The 18,915-nt window shown below is 36.9% G+C and overlaps 1 protein-coding gene across 2 annotated transcripts in view; it reads left to right on the top strand.

Annotated features, from left to right (window-relative positions):
* The window catches only part of rap1aa (RAP1A, member of RAS oncogene family a), a 95,630-nt gene extending 81,879 nt beyond the window's left edge, over nt 1-13,751 (top strand). For both annotated transcript variants that reach the window (XM_059950287.1, XM_059950288.1), the window contains exons 6-8: nt 10,686-10,829; nt 12,163-12,278; nt 13,132-13,751. In XM_059950287.1, coding sequence (XP_059806270.1) covers nt 10,686-10,829; nt 12,163-12,249 — 231 coding nt within the window. In that variant the 3' untranslated portion in view covers nt 12,250-12,278; nt 13,132-13,751. The remainder of the gene's footprint in view (nt 1-10,685; nt 10,830-12,162; nt 12,279-13,131) is intronic.
* The last annotated feature ends 5,164 nt before the right edge of the window (nt 13,752-18,915 follow it).

Raw genomic sequence — 18,915 nt, 5'->3', positions numbered from 1 at the left:
TGGTCATTTGAATTCAGAATTTATTTGCCCCATAGGTGATGGGAGTTGTTGATGGGACTTGGTCTGTGATTAGTGATGTTCTGCATGGATTCATAGTGGTATCTCTGGTGCTTGTTATAAAAATGATCAGGATGAAAATGTAAATAGGTGGATTAGTAAATTTGCAGACATGGTGAAGATTGATTTGGATAGTAGCTTGAATGTTGCAAAGTTCTTGAGTTATGAACACCAATATTTGCAGTTCATAAAGGATGTCAGTGCCTTGGAGTGGATGCATAGAACATTTTTTCAGAGAAGTGCTGCGGGGAAAGGAAATTGAATCATATGGAGAAACCAGAAACACTATATACGTTAGAAAACATAGAGATATTTAATGAGTTCAAAATTGCGATCTTCATCCAGGTATGGAAAAGCTATTAATTCAAGGCTAAGACCCAGATAAACATTGGAGAATTGGCAAGTGGATGTTGAATTACTTCACTGAACAAATAATCTGGAATGGTCTGACAGGGTGAATTGTTAATAATTTTCAAGAAAGTGTTGACATGTGCTTTAAAGGAAACCTTGCAATGTAAAGGGAAAGAAGTTGGAACTTGTTGGAGAATCTAATATGGCAGTTTTAGAAGTTCTGTAATTTAAAGGTTGCATTTTGTATCGACATGAAATATGTTAAGGAGTTAGTTGAACATATAATTCACGCACAGGATAATAAATTTTAACTTTACCATGTCACCAGTAAAGTGCTGATATGGGGTTTGAGGTTACTATTTATATTGTAAGCCATATTTTGTAGCAGAGTTCCCATGCTTTCCATATACAGTAAGATGCTGCACTATAGTACCAAATGTGGGCATACAGTAAGATTCTGTCATTCTAAGTATGTATCCCTTTAAGCAACTGCTATGTGTTGGGATAATAGTAATGCTGTTTTCCGCAATCAAGCGGGGAGGGGGGGCAGTGATGCTGCAGCTTCCATTGCATCCAGTGGAATGTGATCAAAGTGAATCCTGAGGGGAGGGTGGAATAAAAACTGCAGGTTCTGGATTGAAAACAAATAGAAAATATTGTAAGATGACAGGTATTATTTATTTGTGGAATGAGAAGTTGAGTTATGGGTCAAGTCGCCTTCCTCAAACTGTTCCCTTAAGTTGGGCTCTTGCCTTGGCACAGCAGTGCAGAAGGCTGAGGTTTGTGCCAGATTTCCAGCACTGCAGTGCTGTCAGTAATGCTGTGTAGTGGTTTTGAAGACCTTTTAATGCCGGTTCCATTTTTATTCTTGTTCTTAGAAATACATTCGGAACATTAAGATATTAGCTTTGGAATGTTTGGTCGTGAGTATCATAGCACACGTGTTGTCTATCCTTGGAATTCTACCTCACCTTCTTTACTAGAGCAACCTCATGCCACCTTTTAGCCCTCCAGATTTCCTTTAAGTGTTCTCTTGCATTTCTTATACCCAAGTGCATCAGTTGCAACTTCCTGCCTATACCTGTTATACACTTTTTTAACCACAGCCTCAATATCTCTCAGAAACCCAAGGTTTCCTAAACCTGTTATCCTTGCCTTTTATTCGTACATGAACATAAAACTCTACACTCAAATTTCACTTTTGAAAGCCTCTCACTTACCAAGTTCACCTTTGCCTGAAAACAAACTGCTCCAATCCACGGTTGCCTGGTGCTATCTGTGATGCCATCAATATGGGCTTTTCTCCAATTTAGAATCTCAACCTGAGGACCTATCCTTCTCCATAATTATCTTGAATCTAATGGCATTATATTCCCCAACACAAACTTCAGTCACCTGCTCTGCCTCAATCTGTAATAGTAGATGAAGTATGGCACTCTAGTTGGGATATCAGTACTGATTAAAGAAGCTTTCCTGCATGCATTTGACAAACTATCCCAATCTGGCCTTTTTACAGTGTGGGAGTCCCAGTCAATAGTGGAAAGTTAAAATCACTTACTATCACAACCTTATGTTTCTTGTAATAGTGATTAGAAAAATACAGCACAGAAGCAGGCTTTTCAGCTCAGCTCATCTGTGCCAAGCCCATTGACCTGCACTGGTACCATTGCTCTTCATACCCCTACCATCTATGTACCTATCCAAACTTCCCTTAACTGTTAAAATTGAGCTTGCATGCACCACTTGTGCTGGCAGCTTTTTCCACTCTCTCACAACCCTCCCTCAGCACTCTTTGAGTGCTAGAAATCTGCCTCATCTAAGTTGAGAAGTTTTCCCTTGTATTCCCCTTAAACCTTTTACTCTTGACCCAATGTCATACTTACATTTACCCTTTTTAAAACACTCATTATTTTGTATACCCCTATCAAATCTCTTAATTTTCTAAATTCCAAGGAATAAAGGCCTAACCTATTCAGTCTTCTGACTCTGGTCCTCCAAGCCCGGCGACATCCTTGTAAATTTTCTCTGCACTTTTGCAATCTTATTCGTGTATTTCTTGTAGATAGGTGACCAAAACTGCATACAGTACTCCAAATTAGGCCTCACCAATGTCTTCTACAGCTTCACCATAACATTCCATCTCCTGTACTCAATACTTTGAATTATGAAGGCCAATATGACAAAAGCTTTATGACCTGTACTCCCAGATCCCTTTGTTCCTCTTCAGTGCTCAGTGCCCTACCATTCACTGCGTAAGACCTACCCTGGTTGGTCCTACTGAAATGCAATACCTCACACTTGTCTGCATTGAATTCCATGTGCCATTTTATCCAACTGGCCCAGATTTCGCTGCAAGCCATGATAGTCTTCTGTGCTGTCCATTACACTCCAGATCATCATCTACAAATTTGCTGATCCAGTTAACAACATTATCATCCAGATCATTGATATAAATTAGAAACAACAAAGAACCCAGCACAGATTCTTGAAAAAAATCTTTGCCAGCTGAGAAGAAATGTACTTTTAAAAACTTGTGCTAAAATGGTAAGAGGCAGTTTTTCTTCAGGATGTGAGTGCACTAAAAAATTTTTAAAGGGCTATGTTGAAACAAAGTCATAAACTGGCTTCATTGTGGGGGGAAAAAAGACTTTTGCAATGCAAGAACAGATTGTTGGCAGTTTGAAAGGGATAAGTAGGCCCACACCCTGTTATATTCCCTAAGTCATCATTGAATACAACTGAACTTGAGATCTACCAGTGTGCCAAAAATTTTATAAGATTTTAAGATGCATTGTCCAAGAACCACAGACTTTTGTTTTAAGTGAAGTATCTAAAAATATTGAGCAGATACCGTTTAAATCTTTAACACTGAAGAACAGCAAAATTGTAAAAGTTGAGTCCTTAAGATATTGCTAATATAGTGTTCTTGAAAGCAAGTGTGCTTTGGCTTGCCACTAGTTTCTTTCCTTGCCATAGCTAGACTGTAATAGATTTTTTCAGCATTACAGCACTCAATATTCCTGGAAACTTTTAAAGTGGAAACACTGTTTTTACTGTGCTACTCGCCATCATGTTATTTGTTTATGTGTTAAATCTATGTAATATTCGAAATCTAAGTAAGCTTTGTCACATATAGATCAAAAATACATTGAAATGTCATTTTGCCTTAATGACCAACAGTCTGAAGATGTATTCCTGCTGTCCAGAATCAAGAGAACTGCAAGGAAATTCACAGGGAGAATTTCCAAACCGCTTATAGATGGCAGCAGAAAATGAAATCTGATCACTTGCTCTGCAAAGTGTTACCTTTATATTTATATGATTTGTGGTGCTAATCTGAAAAGTACGGCTATTTCTTGCACTTTGCTTCCTGTCTAATGCCAAGATGCAAGCTCTGCACATCTGGATGTGTATGTATGTCTTCAATAGCTGGATTCTGAAGTGATAGGATTTGGATAATTAAGTGGTTTGTAAACTTACTGGAAATTTACATTTGGTTGTAAAGTGAAACACTGCAGGTGGACTTCATTCCTTTTTGGAATATCTTGTTTAATTATGGTAGCTAGTTGGTGTGCTGATTGTGGGCTGAGCAGCATTGATAGAGTACCAAAATCTCTTGTGTAGATGTTAAACTTAATCATTTTAATTTAATCGGGGCATGTGTTGCCCAGCCCTATGTTTTGATGAATCTTTAGTTGCTGGAAATTTTGTACAGAAGTGATTAGGATGTAATTCTTGCAATAAAAGAATGCTAAGCCAGGGTGCTGTTTAATTTTAGCGTACCCATTGCTTCACTGTTCTCACTTGATTTGGGAGAGGCTGGTGAAGCCCTAGCATAGCATTTTTTTTTTACTTCGGCTACTTTTGTAATGTATCTTAGAATCAAGTATTTAAAGATAGTAATGCCATTGAATATAAAGAAATGTCTTAGACTCGGTTATTCATATCTGTCCAAATTGTCACAGCTTTCACGAATAGCTACTGCTGATGGATCAGCCTACATATTGAGGATGATGCTAAGTAGCTTTCTTACCCTTTATTGTTTCTCAACATCTGTGTAGTCTGATAGCCTGATCCTGAAGAGTGCTACTAGATAGATAGATATAGTGCTTTTGTTAAGTGCTAGTAAAATGGACGTGTTTTCTTGCCCTCATTGATCTGATGCTTAAACTTGTATCTGGGTTCAATCTTGTAGACTTTCAGAATTACTCCATTCCAACCTGAAACTCTACCCTTCCTTCTAGTGATGCTGCATGTGATATATTAAGCTACATCTTTCTGGGACAGAGCCAGTTATGACACAAGCTCCTAGTTTCTTTTGTATAGGACTTCTGGCTGGCTCTGCCTTGGTTGCATCAATGTATAGTACCAAGGATGCTACTAGATCAGGCATGGGCAAACTACGGCCCGCGGGCCATATGCGGTCCGTTAAGCTTTTTAATCCGGCCCGCAGAACTTCTTTCTTTCTTTTTCAATCTTTTTATTAAATTTCATATATAAAAAAAATAACACAAAATAATGAATAGATTACAGATTCAATAGACTTGAGATTACATTAGTAATAGGATAATAATATCCTATTAAAACATCCATCAACAAAAGGTACATAAATCAATCAAGTCTATATAAATATATATGAAAAACAAAAATAATCGTCGAAAGAAGAAAAAAAAATTAAAATTATATATGAGAAAAAATATATAATGAAAAAAAATACTAAACTAAAACTAACATGGGCAATAATAGCACTTTATAAATATATAAAGGTGTCAAGAAAAACTCCAGAACTCCATACCTGAACAAGTATAAGTAGAGAAAAGGATCTGAAATAAGCCAAATTAATTCATATGAAAGTGTCGAATAAATGGTCCCCAGGTTTCTTCAAATTTAATTGAAGAATCAAAGATAGTGCTTCTGATTTTTTCCAAACTCAGATAAGAAATAGTTTGGGAGAACCACTGAAATGTAGTAGGAGGATTTACTTCTTTCCAGTTTTGTAATATAGACCTTCTGGCAATTAATGTTACAAAAGCAATCATTCGTCTGATTGAAGGGGAAAGCTGATTGCCATCTTCATTTGGTATACCGAAAATTGCAGTAATAAAATGGGGTTGTAAATCGATATTCCATACTGAGGAAATGACATCAAAAATGTCCTTCCAATAATTATGTAAAGTGGGACATGTCCAAAACATGTGAGTCAATGAAGCCACTTCTAAGTGACATCTGTCACATTGAGGATTAATATGCGAATAAAATCGGGCAAGTTTATCTTTAGACATATAAGCTCTATGTACAATTTTAAATTGTATTAAAGCATGTTTAGCACAAATAGAGGAGGAATTAACCATTTGTAAAATTTTTTCCCATTTATCTGTTGATATATTACATCGAAGTTCTTTTTCCCATTCTTGTCTAATTCTATCCGATATTTCTGGCTGTATCTTCATAATCATGTTATAAATAAAAGCTACTAATCCCTTCTGACAAGGATTAAAAGTAAAAATCAAATCTGAAAAATCCGATGGAGTTGAATTAGGAAAAGATGGAAGAATTTTATGTAAGAAATTTCTAATTTGTAAGTATCTAAAAAAATTAGATTTAGGTAATTCAAATTTGTTGGATAGTTGATCAAAAGACATCAAAGTACCTTCAAAAAAAAGATCACGAAAACATTTTATACCTTTCCTTTTCCATATACTAAAAGCTTGATCTGTCAATGAAGGTTTAAAAAAAAAATTACATAAAATAGGGCTGTCCAGAGCAAAGTTTTTCAGATTAAAGAATTTGCGAAATTGAAACCAAATTCGTAGTGTATGTTTAACAACAGGGTTAGATATCTGTTTATTGAATTTGGCTAAATCAATAGGAAGAAAAGAACCAAGAACGGAAAATATAGAATATCCCTTAACCTCACTACATTCCAAATTTACCCACTGTGGGCACACAGGTGAATCCAAATCTAGTTTCCAGTACATTAGGTTACGAATATTATTCGCCCAATAATAAAATCTAAAGTTAGGTAAAGCTAGACCACCATCTTTTTTAGACTTTTGTAATTGCCTTTTGCTTAACCTAGGATTTTTATTTTGCCAAACAAATGAGGAAATCTTTGAATCAATATTATCAAAAAAAGATTTAGGAATAAAAATTGGTAAAGCTTGGAATAAATATAAAAATTTCGGTAAAATCATCATTTTAATAGCATTAATCCGACCAACTAATGATAAAAATAAGGGAGACCATCTAGTAGTAAGTTGCTGAATTTGATGAAGCATAGGTAAAAAATTCAGTCCAAATAAATCTTTATATTTCTTGGTGATTTTTATACCTAAATAGATAAAGTTATCAGTAACAACTTTAAATGGCATCCTATCACTCAATAAAGTTTGCGCATTTAAAGGGAATAACTCACTCTTATCTAAGTTTAACTTATAACCAGAAAAACTACCAAATTGAGCCAACAAGGATAAAATAGCAGGAATAGACCTACTAGGATTAGAAATATATAACAACAAATCATCAGCATAAAGCGATAATTTGTATAATTTCTCATTACGGGTAATACCAAAAATATTAGGAGACTCACGAATAGCAATAGCTAAAGGTTCTAATGCAATATTAAATAATAAAGGACTTAAAGGACAACCTTGTCTCGTACCACGAGATAATTGAAAAAAAGAGGATCTATAATTATTTGTAAGAACAGAAGCAACAGGTTTATAATATATTAATTTAATCCATGATATAAAATTAGGACTAAAATTAAAGTTTCTCAATGCATTAAATAAATATGTCCATTCAACTCTATCAAAGGCTTAGAACTTGATGAAATTATATTAATAAACCTTGTTAACGTCTTTTCCCCACAATTCTGGCGTTTTCCCAATAGATGACGCACTCTATATACATTGACCTTTGTTGAGGTGCAGCGTATTACTCCACATTTGCGCTTTACTCTTTGTTCGGCTCGACCTATTTGTGTTAACAAGCATTCAGTGTCATGAACATCAACAAAGCCAGCCACAGATCCAAGTTAACTGACCAACACCTCAGATCCATCCTGAGAATCGCCACAACAAAACTAAATCCAGACTTGGATGCGCTGGCTAAAAAGGGAGACCAACAACACTGTTCCCACTGAAATTAAAAATATGTTTCTTCGTTGTGTTATGTAAAAAAAATGCATTTGAAAATATTTTTTTCAATAAGCCTTACATGTTGCATGTCATTTCTGTTAAGTGATGGACATGAGTAGTGCGCAGGTGCACGTACGTTCTCGAAATAAAAAATGCGCTCCAAATCTTATAACGTGCTCCGCATACTGGCGCGCTGTCACTGTTCTGTCTTTGTGCTGGACGTTGTTGAGTTTTGGCACAGGGGACAATTGAATAAGAAGGAGCAGGACAAGTAGACCTGCATCTCCTACCGTTTTTGAAATAAAGACAGTCAGGAGGAGAGTGATGATGATAATATCTTGAAGGATAACAGAATTTTCAGTGCTTTAAAATAATAACTGTTACTATTAAAAAAAAAAAAGCTGTATTTTATTCATTTAATTTTCAGTGTTTTAAAAGTCATTTCAATAAATAGCTAAATACCATGGGACTTCAAAGACAGATATTTTGTTGTAATGCATTTGTTCATTTTCAATTGAAATTAAAGCACATGTTTTCTACATATCCCATGATATTTTATTTTCTCTTATGAGGTGTATTACCAAAACACTCCGTCCATCTGCTCCTGGTCCGGCCCCCCTGTCAAATTTTAGAACCCTTTGTGGCCCACAAGTCAAAAAGTTTGCCCACCCCTGTACTAGATGATCTGGCTGAGTTAATTCCTTTTATAATTTGTAACCTGGCTGTTTGCTATACCACCAGAAGATGCTTTGCTCTAGATCTGATATTTTGCACAAGTAGAAGGGCTAATAGCTGAATTGCTTCCATTTAGACATTATAGTACTTGTTGGCCTAAAAACAATTATTTCATAATCAGAAACCTTTTTCAGATCACTTCACTAAATCTAAATTTGTGATTTAATAGCATAACTATGTTGTTTAACTATGGCTTTCAGCTGAAATGTTTAGATTGTAGATGTTCTGCATAAGGTTTTTTAATGTTTCACTTTCAACTCTCTCTTTTAAGGTGACAGAAGCTTTTAAAATTGAAAATAGTGCTACTTGAGAATTACAAACCTAATGTTTTAGGGCAGTTATATCTGAAGTTGGGTATTTTCTCACCATGACACGGTGAAACAGGAATCAATAATCTGTTTTATGGACTAGAGCTGGAAGAATAATCATAATGTTTTATTTTTTAAATTGGTGCCAGACAGAAGCTACCTGTCATTCCAATTCCATGTAACCAAGATGCATTTCTATCTTGTAATATGCAATTGAAAATTTAAGTGGAGGGACTTGGTTTATCAAGCTTCCACCTCTAAATTAATCATCTAGAAAAGGTGCTTTGTGAAAATGTTGAATGGCTGTCATGGAATCACTAGCTTGTGAGACAGGACTGCCTCCCAACAATGAGCTAGGTTCAATATATGTATTTTTGGTGGTGGTGGTTTAAAATTATCTATATAATTTGATACTGGGTTGTAAGGGGACATTGTGCCAACTTTTTGATTGAGTTGTAGTGAAACTTTGTTCACTGTAAATAGGCTTCCTAAACCTGTCATGTTCGTGTTTAATAACTTAACACCAGGTCCATGGCAGTCAAATGAAATTCTTTATAAAATCAAATAAATTGAGTTATCAGAGACTTGTACTTTAAATCAGATCCAACCATTACTCCTTTGTTCTACGTGGATGCCAAACAGTCATGTCAATTTATTGAAGATTGTTAACTAGCTGGTGCTATTAGTCATATGTCTTATGTTTTACAAACCAGTGTGGTAATTAAGATAGTTATTACTGACCCAGATGCTTTGATATCTAAAAGTTGGTCTGTCATCTTGGAGCACGAACCAAATATACATTGGAGAAGCTAGGTGGAAATTTGATGTCAGTGACTAAAGGGATGGAGCCATTTTGTGGAAGTTCGTTGAAATGCAGTATTTTCACCAGTCACCTTGTTAATATTTCTGATGTTGAGCTGTAATGAAGTTAAAGCACTGAAGTTTACAATTTTTCTTGTAACTGCATTTCTTTAACTTCACATTCTAAGGGGGTGGGAAGAGGAAGATTAACTTGCTCCTAAAGTCGAGACATTAAGCCATAACCCCTCTTAACAACCTCTGAGGTGAATCTGATCACTTTGGGCTCTGGTACAGGTTTAGGTCTCTGACACTTAATATTTTTATAAGTAGAAGTGTTGATGAGTGGGATTATTTTAATCCATAAGGAAAACATTTGTTTCTTAAACAACGAGAGAGCATTTGTCTTGTCCTTTGTACTGTACGAATAGGTAATGAAATAGTTTCAAATAAAATAGGAATACAAGGGATTCTAGTTGACTGGGCCATATTGGGACCAGTACATTTTGGGCTAATTAAGTGGCTGCCCCAATTAGCTGAAGTTGCATGGAAATAGTTAAGGTATTAAAAAAGACAAACTGAGTAACAAAATTATGCATTTAAATGAATTACAGAACAAATTAGAACACTACCAATAGAACCATAAAAAAATTAATTCCCAATTGTTATTGATAGAGAAATTCATCCAGTGTACCCAATGAACAAAATCAGCGTAGACACCTAGAGCAGATAAAATGGATTGCTTTCATACAATGCTGTCAATGGTTGCATCCTTGAAGCACTTTTCATCGTAATACTCAAGGTTGTCGATACTTTCTTATTCTTAGCTCCTAACTTGAAGTAGTGAAATGGTTTCATTTTCACTCCTGACTGTTTCTGGTATCTCCAAGCTTAAATGCTTGAAACAGCAGTGAGCAAAACAGTTCTGAGATGGTTTACTGCTTACTTCTCACCAAATATCAGTGACAAAAATCACTCTTTGTACACAAACGCCTGTAATTGATGCTATTTTAAAACTTTGCTCGAAGCACAGTGTAGAGTCTAACAGCCACACAAGTGTGCAGCAGATGCTATTTAGAATCTGTTTGGCAACAGTCTCCTGCCCCACTTAAGCATCATGGTGTCCCAAATAAGTGAAAAGAATCCCAGCAATTTTCTTTTTTAGTTCTCTAAGGGTTGTCCCAAATAAGCGGCTGCCCAGCTTAACCAATGACCCAATTAACCAGAATCCATTATATTAAAATTTGACAGGGAATTTTTAAACTAAGTCTAACATTATTATTTTGTCTTCACTCAGGTTCCCATGATTCTGGTTGGCAATAAGTGCGACTTGGAAGATGAGCGAGTAGTGGGCAAAGAACAGGGCCAGAACCTAGCAAGACAATGGAACAACTGTGCCTTTTTAGAGTCCTCTGCAAAGTCGAAGATCAATGTTAATGAGGTTTGTGCAACTATCCATTCTGGAAGATCCACATTCTCTATTTTAGAGTAATTCGTGGATTATATTATAATGGACTAGTATAGAAATAGGTCTTCTGGCCCACAATGTTGAGCTGAGCTAATTAAATTGGCAATAAAATGCCCGACTAAACTAATTCCTCCTGCCTACAGTATCTATTCCTTCCAGTCACATGACAATCTAAGAACTTCCTGAATGCTTCTAACGTATTTCCCTCCACTGCCGCCTGAGGTATTGCATTCCAGGCACATATATTATATATGATTATTTTTGCCCGTGCATGTATGTACTTGAAATGTAGAAAGGGAAGGTTTACTTGTCTAGCTGTTCTCCTAATGGCAAGGGAATGTGTAATATAAAATGGATGTCATTGAGAAAGGCTATTGATGTTTTTTAGCATGCAGTTTCCATTCTTGGACAAGATTGACTTGAGTATTTGCCTCCTTGTTTGTTTCTTGATGCTATGTTCCACCCTTTATTCATTAAGATAATTTGGTGCATAGAGGCTATTTGGGCCACTGCTAGAACACTTTATTTATCCAGTTGTAACTTAAAATTTGTCTTAACTAGCCTTTCCCATTCCTCTTGGTATCAATCTCTATTTTCCCCCCTCCCCTCTGCTGATTTCAATTTCTTCCCCCCCCCCCCCCACTTGCAGTATAACAGCTGACTGCTTTCAATGCCTGTCAGTTTCTCATCTGTATGAACACTGTTCTCTAGATTCACCCTCACTAGAGTAAGGTGCAGCTTATGGATGAAGGATTCTCACTTGCCTTAACTTTGACTATCTTTGTGACTTTTAACATGAGGTATTATTTCACTAAATTACTATAAATTAATTTGATTCATTCTGTCTGTATAACAGTGAAGGACGCAACACTCAAGAATCAATTTTCAAGTTACCCACCATTATGTATTGCCATAGAGGTGTAGTAGGGAAGCTGGCCCTTCAGCCCACTGACTCCATGCCAACTATCAAGCACCTATTTACATTGATCAGTATTTTATTTTCCCTACATTCTCGCCATTCTCTAAATTCTGCTGCCACCCCCAACACAATGGATGCAATTTATTTACAGTGGCCAGTCAACTTACCAACACATACTTCTGTGGGATTAGGGAGGAGACTGAAGCCCCTTTGCAAAACCCACATGGTTGCAGAAGGAAACTGTAAACTTTTATTGACAGCACCTGAAGTTGGGCCTATGCCCAGGTCTCGAGTGCTGTGAGAGTGTCTCTACTAGCTGTCCCACTTTAATGAGTGTGTGGGTGTGTCTCGCGCACTCTCTCTAACTAAAACAGTCTGTTTCTGTAGATCTTTTATGACCTGGTCAGACAGATCAATAGGAAAGCGCCAGTGGAAAAGTCAAAAAAGAAGAAATCCCAATGTATGCTGCTTTAAACTTCTGCTATGCAGCAGGTCTGAGCCAGGTATGATCTATAATTCATTATTGCACAAACTTATCATTGTTTCATTTCGCATTAGTTTCATTAGTTAAACATATTGATATACTAGGCAATTGTACCTTTAATTTTAGCAGTATGAGTTTTGTTTGGTGTATTCCCATTGTTTCTGAATTTATATTTTCACTTAATACAACTTTGCAGTTGTAATTCCCACTTGTTTGCTGATTATGCTGTTTGACTTGATATCTGATGAGGCAGGACTGTTTTAGTAACTCGCTGTCCCAATTTTGTGAATGACTTCCCGTTTAATTTACTGTAAAATGTGTGTTTGCCTGGTTAGTATCCTGAAACTGATTGATTTTCCATTGCTTTAAATTTGCCATCCTCAAAGGCAAGGTATTGGATGATATCAGCTTTACTAATCAGTAAATGGGAATGTACATAAAAAGCCATTGCAGTCCATCTGCTCAATCTTTTAAGTTCAAAAGCTCTGCATAAATATCACTTGTATCCCTCAATTGTTTTCTCTGAATTGTTTTCCCTGGTATCTCTCAATTATTTTGTCAAGCCCAATTCTCTTGAATTCATAATTATTGTTGTAAGCATTCTGTTGCTATCATAGACTGAAATTTGATGCTGCTTTTAATGGGCAAAGTACAAGTTTAATATTTTTGGAAAATTCTGAAGTACCAGATGCCAAGGATCTGTTTTAAAGTAGCTTGTTTTCTCACGTGTTTGAGGATGATAAATTCCAGGCATTTATTCTGTTTATAATATTTACAAATATTATCCTTTTATACGATTATACATTTGGAACAGTTATGAGAGTTTTTGTATGCTTTGATTTTGTGACTAGTTGTATTCTATGTATTTTCAGGTATGAAGAACTGTTGCCTAATTGGAAAGTGCCAGCATTTCCAATTTCAAAAAAAATTAACATATCTGAAGAGGCTTCACCCGTTTTTATATCTTCAATTTAAAAAGATCTCCAGAAGACCGTTTGCACATACTGTTCCTGAAATTTGCCATGTGCATTGCTTGAACAGACAGTATTTTCACCTCTTTGCATAGTGGTTATAGCCAATGTGGATTTAATGATGAGTTAGTTGTATAATTATACAAAAAGCATGGACACATTTCCAATGTTGTAGATGTTGCAAGTGAAATTACGAGTTGATTACATATTGGCCTTTATCATTGCACCTCTTCTCCCTATCAAGCACTAATAGTTCATTGATGGTTTTTGACATTATTAGTCCATATTGTTCCTTGATGGACTTATCCCAGCAGTTAACATCTACTTTTGGTCATTGTGACTCCATTTTATATTGGGATGTTGCAGGATCACCTTACTTTCACGATACAATTGTATTCTAATTAAAATGTTTTGTGCATAATGCTTTGGAAAATGGGGTCTTTTATAGGAAAACTGTGGAAAGCTGATTTCTATGTCTCTTTAAAGCTGAAATATATTATACTAAACCAACTCTAAATTGGCTTCCTGGGTCTCATTTGTTTCCTTTTGAATCTTAAGTTTAAAAAAAAATTTCAACCAGTGCGTTGTGTTGCAGATTTGGCAGGATGTTTCATTCTGGGAAATTCTGGCATTAGTCTGCTGCATACACTGTTATATGTTCCTCCCTTCCCTTGTGCAACACACAATACCAAGCCTTTTTTCAGCTGCAAGCTTTGAACTTAGCATGAGTTCAAAAAACATCCTTGAGTGGATGAAATGGTAAATGGTTCAGAAGTCTTACATGTTGCTGATGCATGGTATTTCTTGAACTAGTGATGTTATTAAAACTTCAGTGGTCTGTGAAATTCCTGCTCTTAAGATTTCCGGGACAAGTAAGCTCCTGTAGTTTTTCTTTCAACTTAAGTTGTCTTGCTGAGTAGGAGTACTGATACTTTACTAACACAGAAGTAATTTGAGAGCAACTTTCACAATGTAGTGCCTTATATTTAATTTTTCTAAGTGTGTTTTTGCAATCCTCTCGTACTGCCTAATCTTCCATTGAGTAACTGGCTCACATTTCTACCCATCTCAGTTTTAAAATCTAACATTTTTAAGCAAGGCCTTCCCACCAAAACTGCATAACCTGGCCTGTATGTTAGGATCTTTACTCTTCTCAGATACTGCCTCATGTTTGTCATATTGATAACTGTTTTCAAGTGCCAAGGTCTACAAGTTGGAATTCATCCCTAAATCTCTTGCCCCTAGCTTTATATTGGAATGCTGCTTAAAATCTTACCTGAATTTTGTGGCTTGCATCAAATTTGTCATTTTGGTTTTGATACCCTGGTTAAATGCAATAACTCATTTTCATTTATCTAGTGTCTCTAATGAATTCATTTTAATAGGTGAGTTCACTATTATTTCCAGTCAGGTTAAAAAGTTCAGAGGTAGCTTTTGGTTTTTCATAGTCAAGGGAGGTTCAGGGCTATGCTAGTGACATTAATAAAGTTGATGTTTCAAGGTTTTTTTTTCCTCCTGTTCTCTTATAAATGTTTATGTATTTCAGCAGTATTTTTTATAAAGTCTTTCAAGTTTGCAATGTTGTAGATTAAGTAAATGAAAGTTGGACAATTAGCTCAAACCTGAACAAGTTGAGCTTCCAGAAAAATTTTGGAAAGATAGCTTTATAGTAAATTTTATAAAGAAATTTGATTAGAGATTGTTTCCATTGGGGATCAGCCAAAGTTAGGGGTCTAATTTTGATGTAATTAATCCAATAAAGATGTGTTTTAACCATGATCTGTTCACGATGTGAAGCTGCCTTCTACCTCATGGAATATTTGAAGTAAACAGAAAATGCTTAAGGGAAAAAATTGTAATTGGGTGGTGTCTAAGTGAGAAGAAATACTTACTTCTAGGTTTCTCATCTATGCAGGAAACCCTTGTCAGTTTTATAACCTTGAATGTTCTAAATTGTATAGGTCTTCATTCCCAAGCTGCTGCATAGTGCCATATTACTATCATTTCAAAACCTTGATAATAAAGTCTCTTGAATGTGGAGGTCTAAGTTCTTGTATGTACCCTTTGAATTGTGGTTCTGTTTGAAATTGGAGGGTTTTGACCGGTAGGGGTGGTGCATGCCAACCAGCAGTCCTTATTGGAGCTTTTTATTAGAGTTCTAATTTCAGGTGATAATTTCCAAATGCAAAAGTCTTTATTCTAACCTTTTATTTTACTTTCAAATTAATTTGAATACTATGTATTTTGTTTAGTATTTTTTTCCAATTTTGAATGTTTTAACCAGTTGAATCTTCCCCACAAGATGGCACCACTGAAATGAAATTTAATCTTGTGCTACTTTATTTGAGAAGAATGTATTGTGTTTCAAGGATTTGAAGTTATTTAAACTATCCTCATTTCAACATTTGTGGTGGTTCTAAAGTGTTGTAAGATAAGCTAAAGCTTGTGTGGTAGAGGAACTGCAACACAGATACCAATTTGATGCTGGGGGTGGGTTAAACAGCTTGAGAAAATGAATAAATAAAAGGAGTAGAATTACTGGAGTCTCCAGAATAAAGAATGTCGAAAGGGATAAGAATTTAACCTCCATCATCATGAAGACAAAATTGAAAAGTCTGGTGAAATCAGGGCTAAAGGCATTATTTGAATGCATGCATTGTACAAATTAAAGTAGTTAAAATTGCAGGTATGATGTTGTGGGTCACAGTTGAAAGAAGATTTAGAGCTAAGTGCTTAACATCGAAGGATGTGTATCAAAAGGACAGGCAGGTGGGCAGAAGGGGTGAGATGGCTCTGTTGGTAAAAATCAAATCTTCAGAATGAAATGACATAGGATCAGAAGATGTAGAATTATTGTGGGTGGAGCTAAGAAACAGCAAGGGTCAAAAGACCCTGAATGAAGTTATACAGGTCTCCAAATAATAGCCAGGATGTGGGGTACAAATTACAGTGGGTATAGAAAAGTTTTATGTAAAAAGGGCAATGACACAACAGACATGGGGATTTCAATATGCAGGTAGCAAAAGTCAAGTTAGTGCTCAATTCCAAAAGAGAGTTTATAGATTGCCCACGAGATGGCTTTTTAAAGCAGCTTGTGGTTGAGCCCATTAGGTGAGAGGCAATTCTGGATTATGTTGTGTAGTGAATTAGATTTGATTGGGGAGTTTAAGGTAAAGACTCCTTGGGAGGCAGTAATCATAATGATAGAATTCACTCTGCAGTTTGAGTGGGAGAAGCTACTATCAGATGTATTGGCATCAGTGGACTAAAGGTGTAATTACAGAGATATGGGAGAGGAGCTGGCTGACCTTGATTAGAAAGGGACACTAGCAGGGATGACAATAGTTGTAATGGTTAAGTTTCTTATGGTAATTTGGATGACACAGGATTAGTGTATCCCACAGAAGCAGCATTTTAAAAGAAAGATGCAAAGGAAGTCAAGGGCATAAAAGCAAAACAGGGCATACAATTGGTGGGAAGCTGGAGAATTGGGAAGCTTTTATAAACTAACAGAAGGCAACTAAAAAAAGTCATAAGGAGACAGAAGATGAAATATGAAGGTAAACTAACCAATAACATCAGTGTACTAAGTGTTTTGTTTTCCAGATTATATGCATGGTTTCCTTGATGAATATCCTTGATTCCTTGATGAATATCTTGATGAATCTGTTTGAATTCTTTGAGGAAATAAGTCAAGATGGACAAAGAAGAGTCAGATGTTTTTTAGTTGGGTTTTCAGAAGGCCTTTGACACGATGTCACACAGGCTACTAAACAAGATTGGTTGACTGGCAGAAGGCAAAGAGTGGGAGTAAAGAGAGCCTTTTCTGATTGGCTGACAGTGACCAGTGGTGTGTTCCTCATGGGTCTGTTTTAGATCTGCTGCTTTTCACATTATATGTTAATGATTTAGATGTTGGAATTGATGGTTTTGTGGCCAAGTTTATAGATGATACAGAGATGGGTAATGCAGGTAGAATTGATGAAGCAGGGAGTTCGTGGAAAGACTTGGACAGATTAAGAGAATCAGCAAATAAGTGTCAGATGGAATACAGTGCAGGGAGGATAATGGTCTCACATTTTTTGTAGATTGTTTTCTAAATGGGGAGGGAATTTAGAAATTGGGGACTTCATTTAGAGGTACAGTGTGGAATAGGTTCTTTTGGCTCAGCAATCTGCAACTCCCAGCAATCCACCTAATTAACACTAGCCTGATCACAGGACAATTTACAATGACTAATTAATCTGCTAACCAGTAAGATTTGGACTGGAGGAAAGACATACAAACTCTTACAGATGGCATGGGAATTGAACTCTGAAATTCACCCTGAGCTGTAATAGCATCACACAAGCTACTGTGCTACCTTGACACCCTGTGACTTGGAAGTCCTAGTACAGGATTCCCTTAAAATAGCAGGTTGAGTTGGTAGTAAGGTAGACATGCAATGTAATGCATTTTGAGAGAACTAGAATATAAAAGCAAGGATCTAATGCTGAGGCTTTGTAAGGCATTGGTCAGATCGCACTTGGAGTATTGTGAGCAGTTTTGGTCCCTGTATCTAAGAAAGGATATGATGGCATTGGAGAGTCTAGAGGAGTGTTACGAGAATGAAAAGGTTAATGTATAAGGTACATTTGATGGCTCAGGCCTGTACTTGCTGGAGTTCAGAAAAATGGGGGTTGGGGGAAATTCTCATTGAAATCTATTAGCTCCCCTTTCTCCAACCCCGTGTCTCTGGGTCCCCACAGCAACCTCTTGGTCCTTGGATCCTCCAACTACCCACCACTCCACCTTCCCCCACTCCCCTAAGATCCTATCTCTCATCCTTGCTGTCTTCACCATTCCCTCTGACTTTACCCTATGTCCTCAACAAGGGCCTCAAACTTGTTTTCCTCTGCCCACACCCTAGTGAGTTCCACGTCCACAACGTCGAGCTCTCCTGTCGCCTCCATCTCCAAGTCCTCTTCTTTGTCAAGAATTTCACACCCTTTCTGAATGCACTGCCCACCACTCTCTCCACACCAATCCCAGCCTTGCCATCAAACCCCTAGACAAATGGGTTGCTGTTGTTGCGAGGCACATTGACCTCTAACTTGCTGAGGCCAGGCAGCACCTCTCAGACACCTCATACGTACTCCCTGAAGAGGACTCCACTCCAGACCATCTGAAAACTGTTTCCCAACACCATCACTGACCTCATCAACTCAGAAGAACTTCCATCCACTCCTACCAAATTCATAGTTCCCTTGTACTGCACTGCTTGCTTCTACCTCCTACCTAAGATCCACAAACCAGACTGTCCAGGTAGGCCTGTTGTCTGTCTGTTCCTGCCCCACTGAACGTGTGTCCTTTTACCTTGATTCCAATCTATCCTCCTTGGTCAGTCCCTTCCCACCTTCATCTGATACACTTCTCATGCACTTGATCTCAAATGTTCAATTCCTTAGTCCTGATCACCTCATTTTCCCTTTACATTTCTACCCCCCCCCCCCCCCCCCATCGCCTCAAAGCTCTCTGCTGCTTTCTTGGCAAAAGAGCCAACCAATTCCTCTCTAACACCACCCTCCCCCATCTGGCGGAACTGGTCCTTGCCCTCAATTTTTCCTTTGGCTTCTCCCACTTTCTTTAAACTCAAGGTACTCGCATGAGCCCAGCTATACCTGCCTCTTCGGCTATGTAAAGCAG

This window comes from Hypanus sabinus, chromosome 25 (assembly GCF_030144855.1).
Source record: "Hypanus sabinus isolate sHypSab1 chromosome 25, sHypSab1.hap1, whole genome shotgun sequence".
Classification (NCBI taxonomy): Eukaryota; Metazoa; Chordata; class Chondrichthyes; order Myliobatiformes; family Dasyatidae; genus Hypanus; species Hypanus sabinus.
This window is presented reverse-complemented; position numbering and strand designations above follow the sequence as displayed.